General features: G+C 43.7%; 1 protein-coding gene across 2 annotated transcripts in view; it reads right to left on the bottom strand.

The window, feature by feature from the left end:
* Positions 1 to 14,574, bottom strand: part of LOC121538402 (catenin alpha-1) — a 245,773-nt gene extending 231,199 nt beyond the window's left edge. The window contains exons 1-3 of one of the 2 annotated variants that reach the window (XM_045212270.1): positions 14,280 to 14,574; positions 10,655 to 10,772; positions 8,650 to 8,845 (exon numbers count right to left, since the gene is read on the bottom strand). In XM_045212270.1, coding sequence (XP_045068205.1) covers positions 8,650 to 8,845; positions 10,655 to 10,759 — 301 coding nt within the window. In that variant the 5' untranslated portion in view covers positions 10,760 to 10,772; positions 14,280 to 14,574. The remainder of the gene's footprint in view (positions 1 to 8,649; positions 8,846 to 10,654; positions 10,773 to 14,279) is intronic. The other variant, XM_045212269.1, reaches the window with a different exon arrangement.
* Positions 14,575 to 21,815: the final 7,241 nt, after the last annotated feature.

Below are 21,815 nucleotides of genomic sequence, written 5' to 3'. Positions count from 1 at the left end.
ATTCTGCCTTAATTTCTGTAAGAAAAGTGGAGATATAATGAAAGATTAATCTGTGACGTTATGACTTTACTTACCTTTTTTTTGTAAGACAAAAATATTTGATAAGATATGAAAAGTCCAGACTGGGCTTAATGGGTAAAGAATATAACCTTTAAGCCCATGGGTGTTCCAAATAAGCCCCTGGGTGTTCCAAATAAGCCCCTGGGTGTTCCAAATAAGCCCCTGGGTGTTCCAAATAAGCCCCTGGGTGTTCCAAATAAGCCCCTGGGTGTTCCAAATAAGCCCCTGGGTGTTCCAAATAAGCCCATGGGTGTTCCAAATAAGCCCATGGGTGTTCCAAATAAGCCCATGGGTGTTCCAAATAAGCCCATGGGTGTTCCAAATAAGCCCACCTCAAATAATATAAAATATAAAAAAACACAACATGCAACAATTTCAAAGATTTTACTGAGTTACAATTCATATAAGGAAATCATTAAATTGAAATAAATTAATTAGGCCCTAATCTATGAATATCACATGACTGAGCAGGGGCGAAGCCATGGGCCCACCCACTTGGGCGACTGGCCCACCCACTGGGGAGCAAGGCCCAGCCAATTAGAATGAGTTTTTCCATACAAAAGGGCTTTATTACAGACAGAAATAGTCCTCCGTTTCATCAGCTGTTCGGGTGGCTGGTCTCAGACGATCCCGCAGGTGAAGAAGCCGGATGTGGAGGTCCTGGGCTGGCGTGGTTACACGTGGTTTGCGATTGTGAGGCCAATTGGACGTACTGCCAAATTCTCTAAAACAACTTTGGAGGCGGCTTAAGGTAGAGAAATTAACATTAAATTCTCTGGCAACAGCTCTGGTTGACATTCCTGCAGTCAGCATGCCAATTGCATGTTTCTCAACTTGAGACATCTGTGGAATTGTGTTGTGTGACAAAACTGCACATTTTAGAGTGGCCTTTTATTGTCCCAAGCACAAGGTGCACCTGTGTAATGATCATGCTTCTTGATATGCCACACCTGTCAGGTGGATGGATTATCTACGCAAAAGGTGAAACGCTCACTAACAGGGATGTAAACAATTTTGTGCACATGGAACATTTCTGGAATCTTTTACTAAATCATGGGACCAACACTTCAAATGTTGCATTTATATTTTCGTTCAGTATCATTTCCAAATGTTCCAAACTGATATTTCTTATGTAGAGAGACTAGCTATAGTTCCAGCAGCAGAGAGAGAGCGAGAGAGCGACAGAGAGAGCGAGAGAGCGACACAGAGAGACACAGAGAGAGAGAGAGACACAGAGAGAGAGAGAGACACAGAGAGAGAGAGAGAGAGACACAGAGAGAGAGAGAGAGAGACACAGAGAGAGACACAGAGAGAGAGAGAGAGAGACACAGAGAGAGAGAGAGAGAGAGAGAGACACAGAGAGAGAGAGAGAGACACAGAGAGAGAGAGAGACACAGAGAGAGAGAGAGAGAGACACAGAGAGAGAGAGAGAGAGACACAGAGAGAGAGAGAGAGAGACACAGAGAGACAGAGAGACAGACACAGAGAGAGAGAGAGAGAGACACAGAGAGACAGAGAGAGAGACACAGAGAGACAGAGAGAGAGAGAGAGAGAGACAGAGACAGAGAGAGAGAGACACAGAGAGAGAGAGAGAGAGACACAGAGAGACAGAGAGACAGACACAGAGAGAGAGAGAGAGAGACACAGAGAGAGAGAGAGAGAACACAGAGAGAGAGAGAGAGACAGAGACAGAGACAGAGACAGAGAGAGAGAGAGAGAGAGAGAGAGAGAGAGAGAGAGAAGAGAGAGAGAGAGAGAGAGAGAGAGAGAGAGAGAGAGAGAGAGAGAGAGAGAGAGAGAGAGAGAGAGAGAGAGAGAGAGAGAGAGAGAGAGAGAGAGAGAGAGAGAGAGAGAGAGAGAGAGAGAGAGAGAGAGAGAGAGAGAGAGAGAGAGAGAGAGAGAGAGAGAGAGAGAGAGACTAGCTATAGTTCCAGCAGCAGAGAGAGACTAGCTATAGTTCCAGCAGCAGAGAGAGAGAGAGAGACTAGCTATTGTTCCAGCAGCAGAGAGAGAGAGAGACTAGCTATTGTTCCAGCAGCAGAGAGAGAGAGACTAGCTATAGTTCCAGCAGCAGAGAGAGAGAGAGACTAGCTATTGTTCCAGCAGCAGAGAGAGAGAGAGAGTCTAGCTATAGTTCCAGCAGCAGAGAGAGAGAGAGACTAGCTATTGTTCCAGCAGCAGAGAGAGAGAGAGACTAGCTATAGTTCCAGCAGCAGAGAGAGAGAGAGAGACTAGCTATTGTTCCAGCAGCAGAGAGAGAGAGAGAGTCTAGCTATAGTTCCAGCAGCAGAGAGAGAGAGAGAGACTAGCTATAGTTCCAGCAGCAGAGAGAGAGAGACTAGCTATAGTTCCAGCACCATCCCTACAGTGAAGCATGGTGGTGGCAGCATCATGCTGTGGGGATGTTTTTCAGCGGCAGGGACTGGGAGACTAGTCAGGATCGAGGGAAAGATGAACGGAGCAAAGTACAGAGAGATCCTTGATGAAAACCTGCTCCAGAGCGCTAAGGACCTCAGACTGGGGTGAAGGTTCACCTTCCAACAGGACAACGGCCCTAAGCACACAGCCAAGACAACGCAGGAGTGGCATCGGGACAAGTCTCTGAATGTCCTTGAGTGGCCCAGCCAGAGCCCGGACTTGAACCCGATCGAACATCTCTGGAGAGACCTGAAAATAGCTGTGCAGCGATGCTCCCCATCCAACCTGACAGAGCTTGAGAGGATCTGCAGAGAAGAATGGGAGAAACTCCCCAAATACCGGTGTGCCAAGCTTGTAGCGTCATACCCAAGAAGACTCGAGGCTGTAATCGCTGCCAAAGGTGCTTCAATAAAGGTCTGAATACTTATGTAAATGTGATTTTACATTTACAGAGTTTCATTTTTTTCTAAATTAACAAGAAATTCTAAAAACCTGTTTTTGCTTTGTCATTATAGGGTATTGTGTGTAGATTAATGAAATAAAAAACTATGTAATCAATTTTAGAATAAGCCTGTAACGTAAGAAAATGTAGATAAAGTCAAGGGGTCTGAATACTTTCCGAATGCACTGTACCTATCTGGAGGCATCCTACTGCGATAGCTACGTGATGGGAGAAGACTGGGGGGGGAACACAACAGGCACGTTATTTACAGTGGCTATGGATACAGAGTTTTCGCCCATGCCCCGGCGGGCCTTTGGAAACCCATGCCCCGGCGGCCCTTTGGAAACCCATGCCCCGGCGGCCCTTTGGAAACCCATGCCCCGGCGGGCCTTTGGAAACCCATGCCCCGGCGGGCCTTTGGAAACCCATGCCCCAAGCGGGCCTTTGGAAACCCATGCCCCGGCGGGCCTTTGGAAACCCATGCCCCGGCGGGCCTTTGGAAACCCATGCCCCGGCGGGCCTTTGGAAACCCATGCCCCGGCGGGCCTTTGGAAACCCATGCCCCGGCGGGCCTTTGGAAACCCATGCCCCGGCGGGCCTTTGAAACCCATGCCCGGCGCCTTTGGAAACCCATGCCCCGGCGGGCCTTTGGAAACCCATGCCCCGGCGGGCCTTTGGAAACCCATGCCCCGGCGGGCCTTTGGAAACCTTTCTCTCTTAAAAGCAGTAATATTTTAGATACAGATTTCAGCTGCTGCTCATACTACCCCCTCCCTTCACATTTAGCTTTTTACTCACCCTCTTCTGAACCATGATGTAGCCCATGTCTCTGTCTCATTTCTGAACAGCTGAAATAAAAACCCTGTGGCGATTTGAACAAACGTTCCAAAACTGATGAAGGCTACAACCATCTGTCTGTCTGTTCAAATAAAAAAAATGTATTTGTCACCTGCTTTGTAAACAGGGGTGGACTAACTGTGAAATGCTTCCTTAAGGACCCTTCCCAACAATACAGAGAAGAAGAAAATACAGAAATAATAGAACAGTAAAACATGTAATAATAAAAGTTATAATAAATACACAATGAGTAACGATAACTTGGCTATATACAAGGGGTACCAGTACTGAGTCCATGATAACTTGGCTATATACACAGGGTACCAGTACTGAGGCTATGATAACTTGGCTATATACACAGGGTACCAGTATTGAGGCTATGATAACTTGGCTATATACACAGGGTACCAGTATTGAGGCTATGATAACTTGGCTATATACACAGGGGGTACCAGTACTGAGTCTATGATAACTTGGCTATATACAGGGGGTACCAGTACTGAGTCTATGATAACTTGGCTATATACACGGGGTACCAGTACCGAGTTGATGTACTGGGGTAATTGAGAGTAAATAGCTGCATGTAACTCAGCAGCTAAGAACATAAAAATCACTAGACTGCCTGTTTGTGCCGGGCTTATGTTGGCAACGGTGACAAAGTAATGTATTTTGTGTAAAACACGTAGCCTACTCCTCCGGAAAAACATGAAATCAGGCTTATGCTTACTGATGCATGGAACGCAACAGTTAAAACAGTTGTGTGTACAACATGAAGTTTGTGTGCTACACCAGCGACCGGACAAAGGTGATCAAAGAGGGGGGAGTGGCAGCGGAGCAGCTAATGTAGACAGCGGAGTGGGCAATCAGCAACGTAAAAAATAAAATATCTGTATTTTTAGCCTGGGCAAATTGGGATACAGGTACTCCGTATTCATATTTAGAATAGGAGGAGGATAGCGGGTGTGATCTCCCTCTCCTCCCTACACCACATCGTCTCATTCAATAGGCATCGATATCAACAGGCTTTTAAAACATTCATGGCAAAACAAGCCATTGAGAAATGAGGAGCCGAGCATCTTGACAGGGTTAAACCTCTCCATTAACCTTCCAGAGAGGAGAACCCACTCTGTTGCTACTAGGAGTAATGAGATTTAACAAGAGTAAAAAAGAATGGGGTGATGACGCACAAGGCCGCATGTCTCTAGGCAACCCTTTATACCGAGCTGACAAAACAGGGATTTTCCTGCCATTGAATTCCTTGGGTGGCCTTTAAAAACTACAAAAACAAATTCTCAGCTCCAGAATGTAGAATCACATTTTCTTTTTTTAAATCAACTGCAACATTTTCTCTCAGATGCATGACAAAATGTGTAGAATTGCAGGAAATTAGCTTTAAAACTGCAAAAATGTATCATCTTGGCTCCATGGAAATTTTTTTAGAATTGCAGGAAATTGTAGCATTTTAAAGCCAATCTCTACACGGCCAAGATTGGCAGGGGGGGGGGCCTCAAATTCTTGAAAATTCAGCCGTAACGACGGGCCGACCGCACTCCCTGCCACGTCCAACCCCTAAGACCCTTTTTGATCCAGAGAAACCCTGGCACACTCTCCTTCCCCCCAATACAGGGTCAGAGAGAATGAAAGACTGCAGGGCAGAGTACAATGGAAGAAAGCAGTGGGGGTGATTCATAGAGCACCAACTGAATAAATATGTTCCCTTGGAAGTCAGGAGATAAATATAGAAGGTCAAATTACCTCTTAGACAAATCATGATCATTTCAGAGCATCAGCATTTCCTCTTCAACTAGACAAAGTGGGCCCCTCAAAACAACGTTTTCAATTAATAGGTTTGCCAATTTGGGGGGGTGCAGTCTAGTGTAGCATAATAACAGATAGAACTGACTGGAAGGAACTTGAGAAAACGGCACAAAAACATCCACCCGTTTGTGGTTGACCCTATGCTTCTCATGAAAGGGTTTTTCCTAAGTCAAGTCTATATAGCAACTATACCTGACTTGTCAACATCCAATGTGGATGAGATCCAGTCCTACTCATCCACATGATCACATCATTCATCATCCTACTCATCCACATAACGGGTCAAGACCAGTAGCAGCTTAACCGTGACTTACTTGGCCCAAAACATACAGTACCAGTCAAAGGTTTGGAAACACCAACCGTTTTTCTTTAGTTGTACTATTTTCTACATTGTAGAATAATAGTGATGATATTAAAACTATGAAATAACACATATGGAATCATGTAGTAACCAAAAAGGTGTTAAACAAATCAAATAATATTTTAATATTTGAGATTCTTCAAAGTAGCCACCCTTTGCCTTGATGACAGCTTTGCACAATCTACACATTCTCTCAACCAGCTTCATGAGGTAGTCACCTGGAATGCATTTCAATTAACAGGTGTGCCTTCTTAAAAAGTCCATTTGTGGAATTTCTTTCCTTATTAATGCGTTTGAGCTAATCAGTTGTGTTGTGACAAGGTAGGGGGGTATACAGAAGATAGCCCTATTTGGTAAAAGACCAAGTCCATATTATAGCAAGAACTGCTCAAATAAGCAAAGAGAAATGACAGTACATAATTTATTTAAGACATGAAGGTCAGTCAAGAACTTTGAAAGTTTCTTCAAGTGCAGTCTCAAAAACCATCAAGCGTTATGATGAAACTGGCTCTCATGAGGACCGCCACAGGAATGGAAGACTCAGAGTTACCTCTGCTGCAGAGGATAAGTTCATTAGAGTTACCAGCCTCAGAAATTGCAGGCCAAATAAATGCTTCACAGAGTTCAAGTAACAGACACATCTCAACATCAACTGTTCAGAGGAGACTGTGTGAATCAGGCCTTCATGGTCGAATTGCTGCAAAGAAACCACTACTAAAGGACACCAATAATAAGAAGAGACTTGCTTGGGCCAAGAAACACGAGCAATGGACATTAGACCAGCGGAAATCTGTCCACCACCTCCTTCATAATTTACGGTGGGAAATACATTTACATTTTTAGTCATTTAGCAGACGCTCTTATCCAGAGGGACTTACAGGAGCAATTAGGGTTAAGTGACTTGCTCAAGGGCACATCGGCAGATTTTTCACCTAGTCGGCTCGGGGATTAGAACCAGCGACCTTTCGGTTACTGGTACAACGCTCTTAACCACTAAGCTACCTGCCGCCCCACATGCGGAGATCATCCGTTCACCCGCACGCGTCTCACAAAGATACGGCGGTTGGAACAAAAAAATCTCCAATTTGGACTCCAGTTATGGTGTGGGGGTGCTTTGCTAGTGACACTGTCTGTGATTTACTTAGAATTCAAGGCACACTTAACCAGCAAGGCTACCACAGCATTCTACAGCGATACGCCATCCCATCTGGTTTGGGCTTAGTGGGACTATAATTTGTTTTTCAACAGGACAATGACCCAACACACCTCCAGGCTGTGTAAGGGCTATTTTACCAAGAAGGAGAGTGATGGAGTGCTGCATCAGATAACCTGGCCTCTACAATCCCCCGACCTCAACCCAAATGAGATAGTTTGGGATGAGTCGGACCGCAGAGTGAAGGACAAGCAGCCAACAAGTGCTCAGCATATGTGGGAACTCCTTCAAGACTGTTGGAAAAGCATTCCAGGTGAAGCTTGTTGAGAGAATGCCAAGAGTGTGCAAAGCTGTCATCAAGGCAAAGGGTGGCTATTTGAAGAATCCCAAATAGAAAATAGATTGATTTGTTTTTTCATTACTACATGATTCCAAAGGGTTTCAAGGCCGTTAGTCATTTAAACTCTGAGCGGTTGTTTTTGGCCCAGTACCGCGTCCGCGGAGCTTAAGTGTTACCCACTCCTTCAATTACGGTCAGAAAATAGAAAGTGACATATCATTCGAAAGCTACAGCTCGTCTTTTTGGAAATTGAGCTCAAATCTTACTGCTGGCGATGTCATAATAATGCCCCCCCTCCCCTCCCCCTCCCCTCCCACCTAAAAGTATTAAATCATGCGCTATGGTCATATTCATAGTGTGCAATTTAGGTAAAGTCACCAAAAGTGCAGAAACGTATGCATGGAAAGGGTACAACCTGGTGGTCATCGTAATGCAACGCATATCTTTTCATACACATTAGCTTTAATGCATCCTCCATAAGCGCCGTTGACCAATGGGAAAATAAGTTTGACGTTTCCTCGCCTGTCTGTGGTATTTAAAAAATTTTTTATAATAATTGGTAACTCGAAAGTCCCAATCGCTTGAAAATCCGTTCAGCCATTTTCGCACATTGTGGTACAACCCAAACCAGATCAAACCAGACGCATCTGGTTTCAAGTGGCCAGGTTACAGTGAAAAGGTTACAACTTCAGCTTTCTCCTCGTGTATATCATTCCTGTAAGACAAAAAAGGAAGCCCTGGCACCTTGCACAAGCCCTGCACTTTTAAAATGGCGGTGTTCCTATGGGAATTAGCATGTGTAGAGCGCCACTATTAGGTAAAAGACATTACCTTTTTTTGTATAAAAAAACATTTTCCTTTTGGATTGGTAATTGGTGACATTGTATTTCTATCCTAGACTTTCACATCTCTTTGGGAATTTGGGAAGCTACCACATTTTATGTTTTTTGGGGCTTTTCTTTGCCTGCTGTTGCTCTGTAATAGTCACGTTGTGGCTGTACACTTGTATCAGAATCCCACGATTCTTACCTTTCTAACAGTACTAAGAATGTTTTTGTAGGACTTATAGTTTTGAAAATAGAGATTATCTAATGAAGGAAGTTTACAATTTATGTGTCGCTTAAAACATGCCACCAGAGGGCGTCAGGGTTGAACCCCACCTTGCTTGGCCCAAAGCACAGAGTAAAAGGGTTTCAAGGCCAGCAGTAGCTGAACGGTACCTTGCTTGCGGACATCCTCCACGGCAGCAGTGAGCTCGTCCTTGAGGAACTGGCTCTCCTTGGCGATCTTCTCTCCTTTATCCAGGAAGTTCAAGGTGGCGGTCTCCACCGAGGCAGCCAATACATGGGCCTTCTTAGAGCGTCCCTTCTTCTTATTGGACGGCCCCTTGTTGCTGGAGTTCACCAGGGTCGTGACCTTTAGGAGCAGGACGAGAGATGCACAATATACGCTGACTAAAGATCATCTAAAACTATCTACAGCCATAGCTAGCCAACTTGCCTCGTCTTTGATTCCATACTAAAACAGTAGAAGTAGCTAGTGTCTTCCAAGCCATTAGGGCTAGATATCAATGTATCAATCAAAACCATCATGAATGTATAACCACCAGTTCTAAAATAAATAAAGAAATATATATCAAACGTATGTATTATATGAAAATGCATGCATTATTGCTCTATCAAAATGTACAGCATAGTCGGAAAATATTCAGACCCCTTGACTTTTTCCACATTTTGTTACGTTACAGCCTTATTCTAAAATTGATTAAATTGTTTTTTCCCCCTCATCAATCTACACACAATACCCCATAATGACAAAGCAAACACGGGTGTGTAGAATATTTTGCAAATGTTTCGAAAATAAAAAACTGAAATATCACATTTACATAAGTATTCAGACCCTTTACTCAGTACTTTGTTGAAGCACCTTTGGCAGCGATTACAGCCTCAAGTCTTCTTGGGTATGGCGTTACAAGCTTGGCACACCTGTATTTGGGTAGTTTCTCCCATTCTTCTCTGCAGTTCCTCTCAAGCTCTGTCAGGTTGGATGGGGAGCATCGCTGCACAGCTATTTTCTGGTCTCTCCAGAGATGTTCGATCGGGCTCAAGTCCGGGCTCTGGCTGGGCCACTCAAGGACATTCAGAGACTTGTCCCGAAGCCACTCCTGCGTTGTCTTGGCTGTGTGCTTAGGGTCGTGGTCCTGTTGGAAGGTGAACCGTCAACCCAGTCTGAGGTCCTGAGCACTCTGGAGCAGGTTTTCGTCAAGGATCTCTCTCTACTTTGCTCCATTCATCTTTCCCTCGATCCTGACTAGTCTCCCAGTCCCTGCCGCTAAAAAAAAATCCCCACAGCATGATGCTACCAACACCACGCTTCACTGTAGGGATGGTATTGGTCAGGTGATGAGCGGTGCCTGGTTTCCTCCAAGCGGTCTGTCATGTGCCTTTGGCTTCTGTCTGGCCACTCTACCATAAAGGCCTGATTGGTGGAGTGCTTCAGAGATGGTTGTGTTTCTGGAAGGTTCTCCCATCTCCTCAGAGGAACTCTAGAGCTCTGTCAGAGTGACCATCGGGTTCTTGGTCACCTCCCTGAACAAGGCCCTTCTCCCCCGATTGTTAAGTTTGGCCGGGCGGCAAGCTCTAGCAAGAGTCTTGGTGGTTCCAAACTTCTTCCATTTAAGAATGATGGAGGCCACTGTGTTCTTGGGGACCTTCAATGCTGCAGATATTTTTTGGTACCCTTTCCCAGATCTGTGCCTCAATACAATCCTGTCTCGGAGCTCTACGGAAAATTCCTTCGACCTCATGGCTTGGTTTTTGCTCTGACATGCACTGTCAACTGTGGGACCTTATATAGACAGGTGTGTGCCTTTCCAAATCATGTCCAATCAATTGAATTTACCACAGGTGGACTCCAATCAAGTTGAAGAAACATCTCAAGGATGATCAATGGAAACAGGATGCACCTGAGCTCAATTTTGAGTATAGTAGCAAAGGTTCTGAATACTTATGCAAATAAGATATCCGTTTTTTTGCAAATAAATTCTAAAAACCTGTTTTCGCTTTCTCATTATGGGGTATTGTGTGTAGATTGATGAGGGATTAAAAAAAATAAAAATAAAAATAAATTAAAAAAAATTTAGAATAAGGCTGTAACGTATGTGGATGTCAAGTCAAGTGACGAGTTTGCATCCCTGACGTATTGTTAAAATGTATGTATTCTGACCTGCGTGACCAAGGGCTCCAGCAGCCGCTCCACAGCCAGGGTGCGGATCTCCAGGCTCTTTGGGTCCCATTTGAAGTTGATGTTGGCCGTGTTTATGGCTGTCATGTTCACTACGTATCTGAGGAGGAGAGGAGAGAGGGACGGATGGTTACTGAGGAGGAGAGGAGAGAGGGACAGATGGTTACTGAGGAGGAGAGGAGAGAGGGACGGATGGTTACTGAGGAGGAGAGGAGAGAGGGACGGATGGTTACTGAGGAGGAGAGAAGAGAGGGACGGATGGTTACTGAGGAGGAGAGGAGAGAATATGAGAAAATGGATGCCTGGGGCTTGGCTGGGTCATTCATCAGATGGGGGGGGTTAAGCCACCCACCATGACAACACAGCACACTTTCACCCTGGAGGTAGGTACAACACATATCAACTGACCTCTGAGCAGCATAGAACATTATTGGGCTATCCATCCTAGATAAGGGCTACCAACACATCACTAGAAGGCCTTACACTGCATTTCATTTTTAAAAAGCTGCGAAACCCATTATTGAACCGATTCATGCTACACTGATTTGGGAAACCCTGCTGCAGCTAAACAAGAGTCAAGACACCATGGGTGCGTCCCAAATGGCACCCTATTCCCCATGTAGTGCACTACTTTTGACCAGGGCCCACAGGGCGCTGGGCAAAAGTAGTGTACTAAATAGGGAAAATGATGCCATTTGGGCAGCACCCATGGTGTCGTTACATTTGGTACAGACCCCATTATAAATATGGATGCTCCCTCTTCAGAGGAGACAGGTCTCCCTCCATATGTAAAAAAAATAAAATAATGTATGCACACATGACTAAGTCGCTTTGGATAAAAGCGTCTGCTAAATGGCATATTATTATTATTATTATATTATCACCGTTAGACAGACGGCCATAAGTGGAGCAGAGTAACACTGTGGCCCTTTTTCGATTTTCCTTTTCATGCAGCGGCTGGCCTCGTATTGATTAACCTTCACGCACTGAGTGGCAGGGATAATCAGGATGCCCCGAGGGCCGAGCAGGTCTGGACCCAGGACCCAGTCTGTCTGGCCTACACTGTGGGGGCTGTGTCTCAAATTTAACCATATTACCTAAATAGTGCACTATTTTTTTGACCAGGGCCCCATCTAGTAGCGTTTCCAATCAAAAACACATCCTTTGACCAATGGATAAAATAATATGTTAAATTGTGTATATAATCCTTTAAGAAAACCAGGGGTCCAACCCTCATGTCTCTATCATAATCCGTTCAATAGTTATTGGAGTTGTTACCCTTGTAGGATGGCTAGAATTAGGGTGACTATGTTAAATGGAGGCCAGCGGGGGAAAACAGTTGTCATATGTGGAACATTTTGTCAGCTGGGCTGGATTCTGTGCAGGAATTATGGCTCCTGGATACCTGACAGGCTCACTCTCCTGTTGAACTCAACATCTTTCTTCTCCAATCCACAGGACATAAAACAATAGAGGTAAGATGTTGGTAGAGCATGGCGCTTGTAACGCCAGGGTAGTGGGTTCGATCCCCGGGACCACCCATACGTAAAAATGTATGCACACATGACTGTAAGTCGCTTTGGATAAAAGCGTCTGCTAAATGGCATATTATTATTATTACTATTATTATAATAGAATGCTGTTTGTGAATTCTCATCCATGAATTCTCATCTGTGTGGAGAAGTGCAACAGAAGCACAAAATTAGTCTTGATGCCGAGCAGAAAATAACAACAAGAAGCATTTTAGATCTGCATTTACGAAATGAAGCAAGTTATTTATTATGCGTTTGATCTTTTTGCCTGGGTGAAAACACAGAATTCCGCATTAACGCGACCCCTGATGGATATCCATCAGTATTATCATATATTTGTATACGCTTTTCATACCAATTCGAAATTCCTGTTATTTTTCTGAGATTTCTTACAAAAAAAAAGGGTATCTCTGACATGTCAACAGAGCGTATACCAAGCGTTTTATTTTCAAAGCCTTTTACATTTAATTCAGCTCGTGTCATGCGGAAACAACTTTAAGAAGACCACCACAAAATGTAAAATCCTCAATTTGTTATGAGAAACCTGCACCGCTATGTCAACAGAGCTGGGTACTTATTAATGGATGTAGTATTAGGTCCCGTGTAGCTCAGTTGGTAGAGCATGGCGCTTGCAACGCCAGGGTTGTGGGTTCGATTCCCACGGGGGCCAATATGAAAAATGTATGCACTCACTAACTTGCTATGGATAAGAGCATCTGCTAAATGACTAAAATGTAAATGTAAAATGTAATGCATTTTTTGTGATATAAATGTTAATGATATGTTAGAGAAAGACCCCACTGAACGATTCAGAACAAGAATAATCATATTTGTCTTGGTAAAATGTATTTTATACCATAAGGAAGTGACATTTCATCACCAAAGCGCATTTTTCACCCATTCTGGGCAGAGTGAATGGACACCCTATATATAAAGAATAAGGTGTTATTTTGGATACAGGCTGAGACTGATTGGAGAGGGTAGGGTGGGGGTGGTTGGCTGGTCGGTTCAACTGGGTTTACAGGGTGGAGTAGGGGGCATTAGTATGACAATGGCTGAATTTAGGCCAAAACCAGTCACAGGAAAAAAATAACACCGGATCTATTCAAGTTAGCTAGGATTACATAAATACTTTTTTTTGATGGTGATAAATGGTAGGGTTATTATAATTCGTTTCTGGTGGGCCTATTTATAGGAAACTAAATGTTTACAATATGATTGGATAAACTGTCAGATTGAGAGAAAATATCATTTTGGGTTGCTGTGGGATACAGTATCTAGTCGAGGATATGAGGACGGCAGCAGTAAAGTGATTGAGCGTTAGCTATTATTCCATTTAAAAAGAGACATGGAAAACTACATTTAAAAAAAACACTTTTCGGCAGTTAAGGCTAGGAGCATCATTCATGCACTGATTACAATGGAAGTGCGGTTAGGGAGGGCGATGGCCCAATTCTTCACCCTGGCTGGATGCGTTTCAACTTTCAACTGGGACGTTGGGAATGGAAGGAAGTTCACTCGAGCTGACTAGTTAACTAACTACAACGTCTTCACTTAACTAACTTACAAACTAAATGTTATGTCCTGGCGATTAATTTCTAGTTTGGCTTTACATCGGAGCTGGTCTTGCGATATGACAAACATTTGTTGTTGGCGGCGAGTTAGTTGTCTGTGGCTAACTTAGCTAGCTAGCTAGCTAACGTTAGCTGACAAGTGGCCACATCGAAATCCTACGCAACTTACAAAAGTTATGATTGTTTTAGTTACCAACAAACATAACAATTTAAAGTTTGTCAGTAAATGAACTAGCTAGTTATCTAATACAGTATTTTCAACATCATTGTTTGCTATTTAACTAGCCAGGTGTACCTAACGTTAAGTATTCGCCAGCTAACGTTAGCTAGCACAATACTAGGGAGACACTGGAGGGACCCGTACAATTTAGTTTCGTATTACGTTGAAACAATTACAAAATAATAATGGTAACAAATAGTAAATGTAACGGAATAAAACAAGTAGAAAACCAGCTACATTTGTAACTAACAATAACACACGTAATCACGGTGAAAACTTACCGAAAGACAATTCACTTGAAAACTTGCCCAACTCAAAAAAAACACCTCAAAATGGTGGAATGGAAACGGGAATCCGTCCAGTGATTAAAAGTTTCTCTTTCCCAACCGTTACTCCCTCGGGAGTTATAGGGAAACGAAGTTTCGATACTTTATGGATGTTTGCTAAACTATTGAAAGCCACAGCATACGAGTGTCGATGAATGTTGTAATACAAAATAATCCCTCAACTTCGATAAACGTTTCTCTGTTCCCGGTAGGGTGGATCAACAATGAGGGGGGTCAATGTGCCGTTTCCTGAAGTCACGGAAGGGCAGGCGAGCCTCTCACCGGGACAAACGCGTTATCAGGTGTTTAGGGCGTGGTGCTGAAATGACAACACTTTACCTTATTAGGACCTAATGAGGAACGTCTAATGAAACCTAACGGAAGGAATTTCTTATTTATTCTAGCTAATCAGTTTAGCTGGAGTAGCTATGGGGGAAGGATTGCCACAATGATTTAATTGAAACTTGTTGTAATTCATGATGTTTTCATATCCTAGTTAGCCAAACCGGTAGCCTATGAAAAATTAGGGTTCTTAAACTTTTTTCAGCTCGAGACCCAAATGAGAAATTGACCATCCTCCCTTCACCCAAATCGTCCTCCCAACAACCCAAACTCGGTATTGACTTTTAGATTATAATGAATGGACAGGAAGGACCTGATACTAGATCAGCATGGTCCAAAGTTTTGAGAATGACACAAGTATCGGTCTTCACAAAGTTCGCTGCTTCAGTGTTATGATATATTTTTGTCAGATGTTACTATGGTAATACTGAAGTATAATTACAAGCATTCCATAAGTGTCAAAGGCTTTTTATTGACAATTACATTACGTTTATGCAAAGAGTCAATATTTGTGCAAAGAGTCAAGACCTCTGCAATCCGCCCTGGCATGCTGTCAATTAACTTCTGGGCCACATCCTGACTGATGGCAGCCCATTCTTGCATAATCAATGCTTGGAGTTTGTCAGAATTTATGGTTTTTTGTTTGTCCACCCGCCTCTTGAGGATTGACCACAAGTTCTCAATGGGATTAAGGTCTGGGGAGTTTCCTGGCCATGGACCCAAAATGTCAATGTTTTGTTCCCTGAGCCACTTAGTTATCACTTTTGCCTTATGGCAAGGTGCTCCATCATGCTGGAAAAGGCATTGGTTGTCACCAAACTGTTATTGGATGGTTGGGAGAAGTTGCTCTCGGAGGATGTGTTGGTACCATTCTTTATTCATGGCTGTGTTCTTAGGCAAAATTGTGAGTGAGCCCACTCCCTTGGCTGAGAAGCAACCCCACACATGAATGGTCTCAGGATGCTTTACTGTTGGCATGACACAGGACTGATGGTAGCGCTCACCTTGTCTTCTCCGGACAAGGTGTTTTCTGGATGCCCCAAACAATCGGAAAGGGGATTCATCAGAGAAAATGACTTTACCCCAGTCCTCAGCAGTCCAATCCCTGTACCTTTTGCAGAATATCAGTCTGTCCCTGATGTTTTTCCTGGAGAGAAGTGGCTTCTTTGCTGCCCTTCTTGACACCAGGCCATCCTCCAAAAGTCTTCGCCTCACTGTGCGTGCAGATGCACCCACACCTGCCTGCTGCCATTCCTGAGCAAGCTCTGCACTGGTGGTGCCCCAATCCCGCAGCTGAATCAACTTTAGGAGAAGGTCCTGGCGCTTGCTGGCCTTTCTTGGGCGCCCTGACGCCTTCTTCACAACAATTGAACCTCTCTCCTTGAAGTTCTTGATGATCCGATAAATGGTTGATTTAGGTGCAATCTTACTAGCAGCAATATCCTTGCCTGTGAAGCCCTTTTTGTGCAAAGCAATGATGACGGCACGTGTTTCCTTGCAGGTAACCATGGTTAACAGAGGAAGAACAATGATTTCAAGCACCACCCTCCTTTTAATGCTTCCAGTCTATTATTCTAACTCAATCAGCATGACAGAGTGATCTCCAGCCTTGTCCTCGTCAACACTCTCACCTGTATTAACGAGAGTCAGCTGGTCCTTTTGTGGCAGGGCTGAAATGCAGTGGAAATGTTTTTGGGGATTAAGTTCATTTTCATGGCAAAGAGGGACTTTGCAATTAATTGCAATTCATCTGATCACTCTTCATGACATTCTGGAGTATATGCAAATTACCATCATCAAAACTGAGGCAGCAGACTTTGTGAAAATTAGTATTTGTGTCATTCTCAAAACTTTTGACCGCAACTGTACTCTGGGACAATTTATGAATATGGGCCCTGGCCTTTGCAGACGATTTTAGCCATTTTATGCCAAAACTCGTTCAGTGTGACAGGGTCTAGGTCTGCCTTTAAGTATCACTACGTGCGGACGTCTTTCCTCGTTCAGTGTGACAGGGTCTAGGTCTGCCTTTAAAATATCACTACGTGCGGACGTTTTGGGTCGTTCAGTGTGACAGGGTCTAGGTCTGCCTTTAAGTACCTCTACGTGCTGACGTCTTTCCTCGTTCAGTGTGACAGAGTCTAGGTCTGCCTTTGAGTACCTCTACGTGCGGAAGTCTTTCCTCGTTCAGTGAGACAGAGTCTAGGTCTGCCATTAAGTACCTCTACGTGCGGACGTCTTTCCTCGTTCAGTGTGACAGGGTCTAGGTCTACCTTTAAGTACCTCTACATGCGGACGTTTTGGTTCGTTCAGTGTGACAGGGTCTAGGTCTGCCTTTAAAATATCACTACGTGCGGACGTTTTGGGTCGTTCAGTGTGACAGGGTCTAGGTCTGCCGTTAAGTATCGCTACGCGCGGTCGTAGGCTCCGACAAAGTTCTAGCAGTGTCCGATTTTTGTTTGCCTTTATTGTGTAGTGTGGCTGGTGTTATGAGCCAATCCTGGTGACTGACCAATATGAACACGGTTGAACTTGCGCTAAAAACACAATGTCAACAGCAGAATTAAATCTGAGAATTACTTATCTTACTCCAGAAATACACAATATTACAAAGGCAGAAGGTAATTAAAGTGCAATTTACTTCCATAATAATCTTGTTTACAGGACCATCTGAAATCAGGCTACCTGATGGAATTTTGATAAATGCACAAAATCGGCAATCAAAATAAACGTTCTACCACAGCGACCATGTTATTTTAGGAAAGTATATTTGATTCTGTGTTCGGACGTATAAAGTTTGTACAGTTGAAGTTGGAAGTTTACATACACCTTAGCCAAATACATTTAAAGTCAGTTTTTCACAATTCCTGACATTTAATCCTAGTAAAAATTCCCTGTCTTAGGTCAGTTAGGATCACCACTTTATTTTAAGAATGTGAAATGTCAGAATAATAGTAGAGAGAATGATTTTCATCACATTCCCAGTGGGTCAGAAGTTTACATACACTCAATTAGTATTTGGTAGCATTGCCTTTAAATTGTTTAACTTGGGTCAAACGTTTCGGGTAGCCTTCCACAAGCTTCTCACAATAAGTTGGGTGAATTTTGGCCCATTCCTCCTGACAGAGCTGGTGTAACTGAGTCAGGTTTGTAGGCCTCCTTGCTCGTACACGCTTTTTCAGTTCTGCCCACAAATGTTCTATAGGATTGAGGTCAGGGATTTGTGATGGCCACTCCAATACCTTGACTTTGTTGTCCTTAAGCCATTTTGCCACAACTTTGGAAGTATGCTTGGGGTCATTGTCCATTTGGAAGACCCTTTTGCGAACAAGCTTTAACTTCCGGACTGGTGTCTTGAGATGTTGCTTCAATATATCCACATAATTTTCCTTCCTCATGATGCCATCTATTTTGTGAAGTGCACCAGACCCTCCTGCAGCAAAGCACTCCCACAGCATGATGCTGCCACCCCCGTGCTTCACGGTTGGGATGGTGTTCTTTGGCTTGCAAGCATCCCCCTTTTTTCTCCAAACATAACGATGGTCATTATGGCCAAAGAGTTCTATTTTTGTTTAATCAGACCAAAGGACATTTCTCAAAAAAGTACGATCTTTGTCCCCATGTGCAGTTGCAAACCGTAGTCTGGCTTTTTTATGGCGGTTTTGGAGCAGTGGCTTCTTCCTTCTGAGCGGCCTTTCAGGTTATGTCGATATAGGACTCGTTTTACTGTGGATAAAGATACTTTTGTTCCGGTTTCCTCCAGCATCTTCACAAGGTCTTTTGCTGTTGTTCTGGAATTGATTTGCACTTTTCGCACCAAAGTACGTTCATCTCTAGGAGACAGAACGCATCTCCTTCCTGAGCGGTATGATGGCTGCGCGGTCCCATGGTGTTTATACCTGCGTACTATTGTTTGTACAGATGAACATGGTACCTTCAGGTGTTTGGAAATTGCTCCCAAGGATGAACCAGACTTGTGGAGGTCTTGTGATTTATTTGGATTTTCCCATGATGTCAAGCAAACTGTATGTGAAAACTATTTCTAAGATGAATACGTTTTTTCCGAACTCACTTCACTCAAGCATAAGCATAGAGTGAGGCTTGCACTGCGGGAGCCGGTACATGCACAGATCAAATACACAGCTGCAGTTGACTTAGCCTAAGTCGGCTTACGTAGTAGCCTCGCAAGCCAATCGCAGAATGTGTCGACAGAACTGAAGCAAATCGTACAATCTGGCCAGGTTGATGTCAAGATTTAATTTTTTGGTAACATCGCACAGTGTGACGTGATAATCGTAAAAGACTGAATCTGACGTACAGAGGCCTTAAGTCCACTGGCAACTTCATCCTACTCAGACATTTATTACTTGTGTTAGGGTGATCATTGTGGTGAAGTAGAGAGCGGTTGGACGAGAGGTTCCCAGTGTAATGCCCAGGGAGGTAATTGACAGTGAGGATGGAGATATGCTGTGGTAAACTTATGTACACTATGTACTAGGTATATACAAAACAATACACAGGACGATGAACATAGACAGGACATACAGTGCAAAGTGGGCATCGGTCAAATAATAGTAAACTAAAGTCTAATACCAAGACTTAACCCAGGCCTCAATACTGCCTGTCAGCAACCATGTAGCAACCTGGACCTTTCTCTCTTTTACGGCTGATGATCAACAGTAGCCTGCCAGAGGACATTGCTCGCACGTTAAATATTCAATTATTAAATGTGCTTTCTCATAAAACATTGCATGTTTGGAGGAAATAGCTAGTACTGTTCCAGTTACTCTCTGTGGGCTGTACTGTCTGGAGGAAATAGTACTGTTCTAGTTACTCTCTGTGGGCTGTACTGTCTGGAGGAACTAGTACTGTTCTAGTTACTCTCTGTGGGCTGTACTGTCTGGAGGAACTAGTACTGTTCTAGTTACTCTCTGTGGGCTGTACTGTCTGGAGGAACTAGTCCTGTTCTAGTTACTCTCTGTGGGCTGTACTGTCTGGGGGAACTAGTCCTGTTCTAGTTACTCTCTGTGGGCTGTACTGTCTGGAGGAACTAGTCCTGTTCTAGTTACTCTCTGTGGGCTGTACTGTCTGGAGGAACTAGTCATGTTCTAGTTACTCTCTGTGGGCTGTACTTCCACTCTTACTCAAGTAATTTCTGAAGGAAGTAACTTACTTTTTACTCCGTTACATTTTACATAAAAATATACTATTGGTTCCCCTTTGCGTCTGTATGAACGTTTCACAACCCCTTGACCAATGAAATGTATTGGAAATAGCTTGTCATCAAAACTCTTAGGTGGCTCTCAAAGTTGTCAGTCAAACCCTGTATCTCCACCACGGCTTCACTCCTGAGGATGTTTTTGTTAGTGGGTCCTTAGCCATAAGCGATCAGAGGTAAATTGCACTTTAATTACCTTCTGCCTTTGTAATATTATGTATTTCTGGAGTAAGATAAGTATTTCTCAGAAATAATTATGCTGTTGACATTGTGTTTTGAGGGTGTTCAGCTAGTTAGTTTTTAGCTCCCCATCACTTCCTCATCACTTTTTCCTTACTCGTCACTTCCGGTCATCACTTCCTGTTGAACGCGGAACAAGGGAGAGCTCGGTTTGTTGTTTTGGAAAGTTTTAGTTGTTTTGGAAAATGTTGAAAGTCTTTTGAAAAAGTTTGGTTACTAGTTAGCTACCTTTTGAGTTTGGATCCCGCGATGCGGTTGACATCAGTTGCCGGGACCGCTACTATCTGTTCAGTGATCCTGCCGAACAAGGCCGCGTCTGAGGAGCTGTTTGGCGTAGCAGCTAGCCTAGCAGGGTTTTCTTGAGGGCTTGAACGCGGTTAGCCATTGTGGCTGGGACCGTGGATTGTCCCTGACTTGTGGATGTCTAGACCCCTGCTGTTTGTTGTTGTTGTTTTTAATCTTCCCCGTGAACTACCCTGTCTGGATCTGCAAGGAGTAACAGCGTAACCTACGTTTCTACCATGACAAAGACCAAAGCCGGCGGGAATACCGTTGAGGACAGTGGTGTCTCTCTGTCACAGGTAAAGGATCTTTTAAAACGAAACAAAAAATAGTTCTACAAGCAGTTGTTACAACAACAAGACAATAGCTTCAAGTGTTTTGTCCAAATACTGGTGGAGTCGACTAATAAAAGAATGGAGAGGTCCAGGACCTGAAGAACAGTTTGCAGTTATCCCGGGGTCAGCTCGATGTGTTTAAACAGGAGAACGGCAAGATGACAGCAATCTGTAAGTCATTGAGAGAGGACATCAGTTCTGTATGTGAATCCATGATAACAATGACAGAGAAATCAGATTATCTCAAGGGACAATCAAGGCGGACTAACATGGTTGTGGTACGGAATTGCGGAGTCTGAGGACCTTGACGGAGTCTGAGGATAAAGTGAGGGAAATGATCTCGGAGAAACTGAAGATGGACCACAGGAAGATTGAGGTGGGAGCGTGCCTACAGGACCGGAAAACCCACCACCGGCCCAGTTGACAGGCCCAGGCCGATAGTGGTCAAGTTCCTGACCTTCAAGAATAAGGTAGCTGTTCTGGAAAGAGCCAAGAACTTGAGAGGAACATATATCTTCCTCAATGAGGACTATCCTGAAGCTGTGCGCCAGAAGAGGAAAGAACTTATCCCAGCTATGAAAGCTTCCAGAGCGCGTGGGGACATTGCTTACATTCGCTATGACAGGCTCATTGTCCACCCTCCCTCCCAAAAGCCTGGAAGAGATGAGAGAGCCAAGCCTATGGGTTCATAGCTTCAACCCCGCACCACACACACACTTACACACAGCAACTGATTAATGGACTGCTGAATGTAAAATGTTTTATCTTGCTTTGTTTGCTCTTTTCCATATTATGTCTATCTCTGATAAGCTACCCAGGAAAGGGCTGAAAATAGCCCATATTAATATAAATATGTAGCCTTAGAAATAAGGTTCATGAAATCAATAACTTGCTAACATCAGATAACATTAATAGATTAGCTATTTCTGAGACTCACTTAGATAATTAATTTGATGATACAGCAGTAGCAATACAAGGATATAACATCTATAGAAGAGACAGGAATACTCATGGGGGAGGTGTTGCTGTATATATTCAGAGTAATGCTTAGAGAAGATCTTATGTCAAGTGTTATTG

Source organism: Coregonus clupeaformis, unplaced genomic scaffold (genome assembly GCF_020615455.1).
Source record: "Coregonus clupeaformis isolate EN_2021a unplaced genomic scaffold, ASM2061545v1 scaf0004, whole genome shotgun sequence".
Classification (NCBI taxonomy): domain Eukaryota; kingdom Metazoa; phylum Chordata; class Actinopteri; order Salmoniformes; family Salmonidae; genus Coregonus; species Coregonus clupeaformis.
The sequence above is the reverse complement of the archived record's forward strand: the minus strand, read 5'-3'. Positions and strand labels throughout refer to the sequence as shown.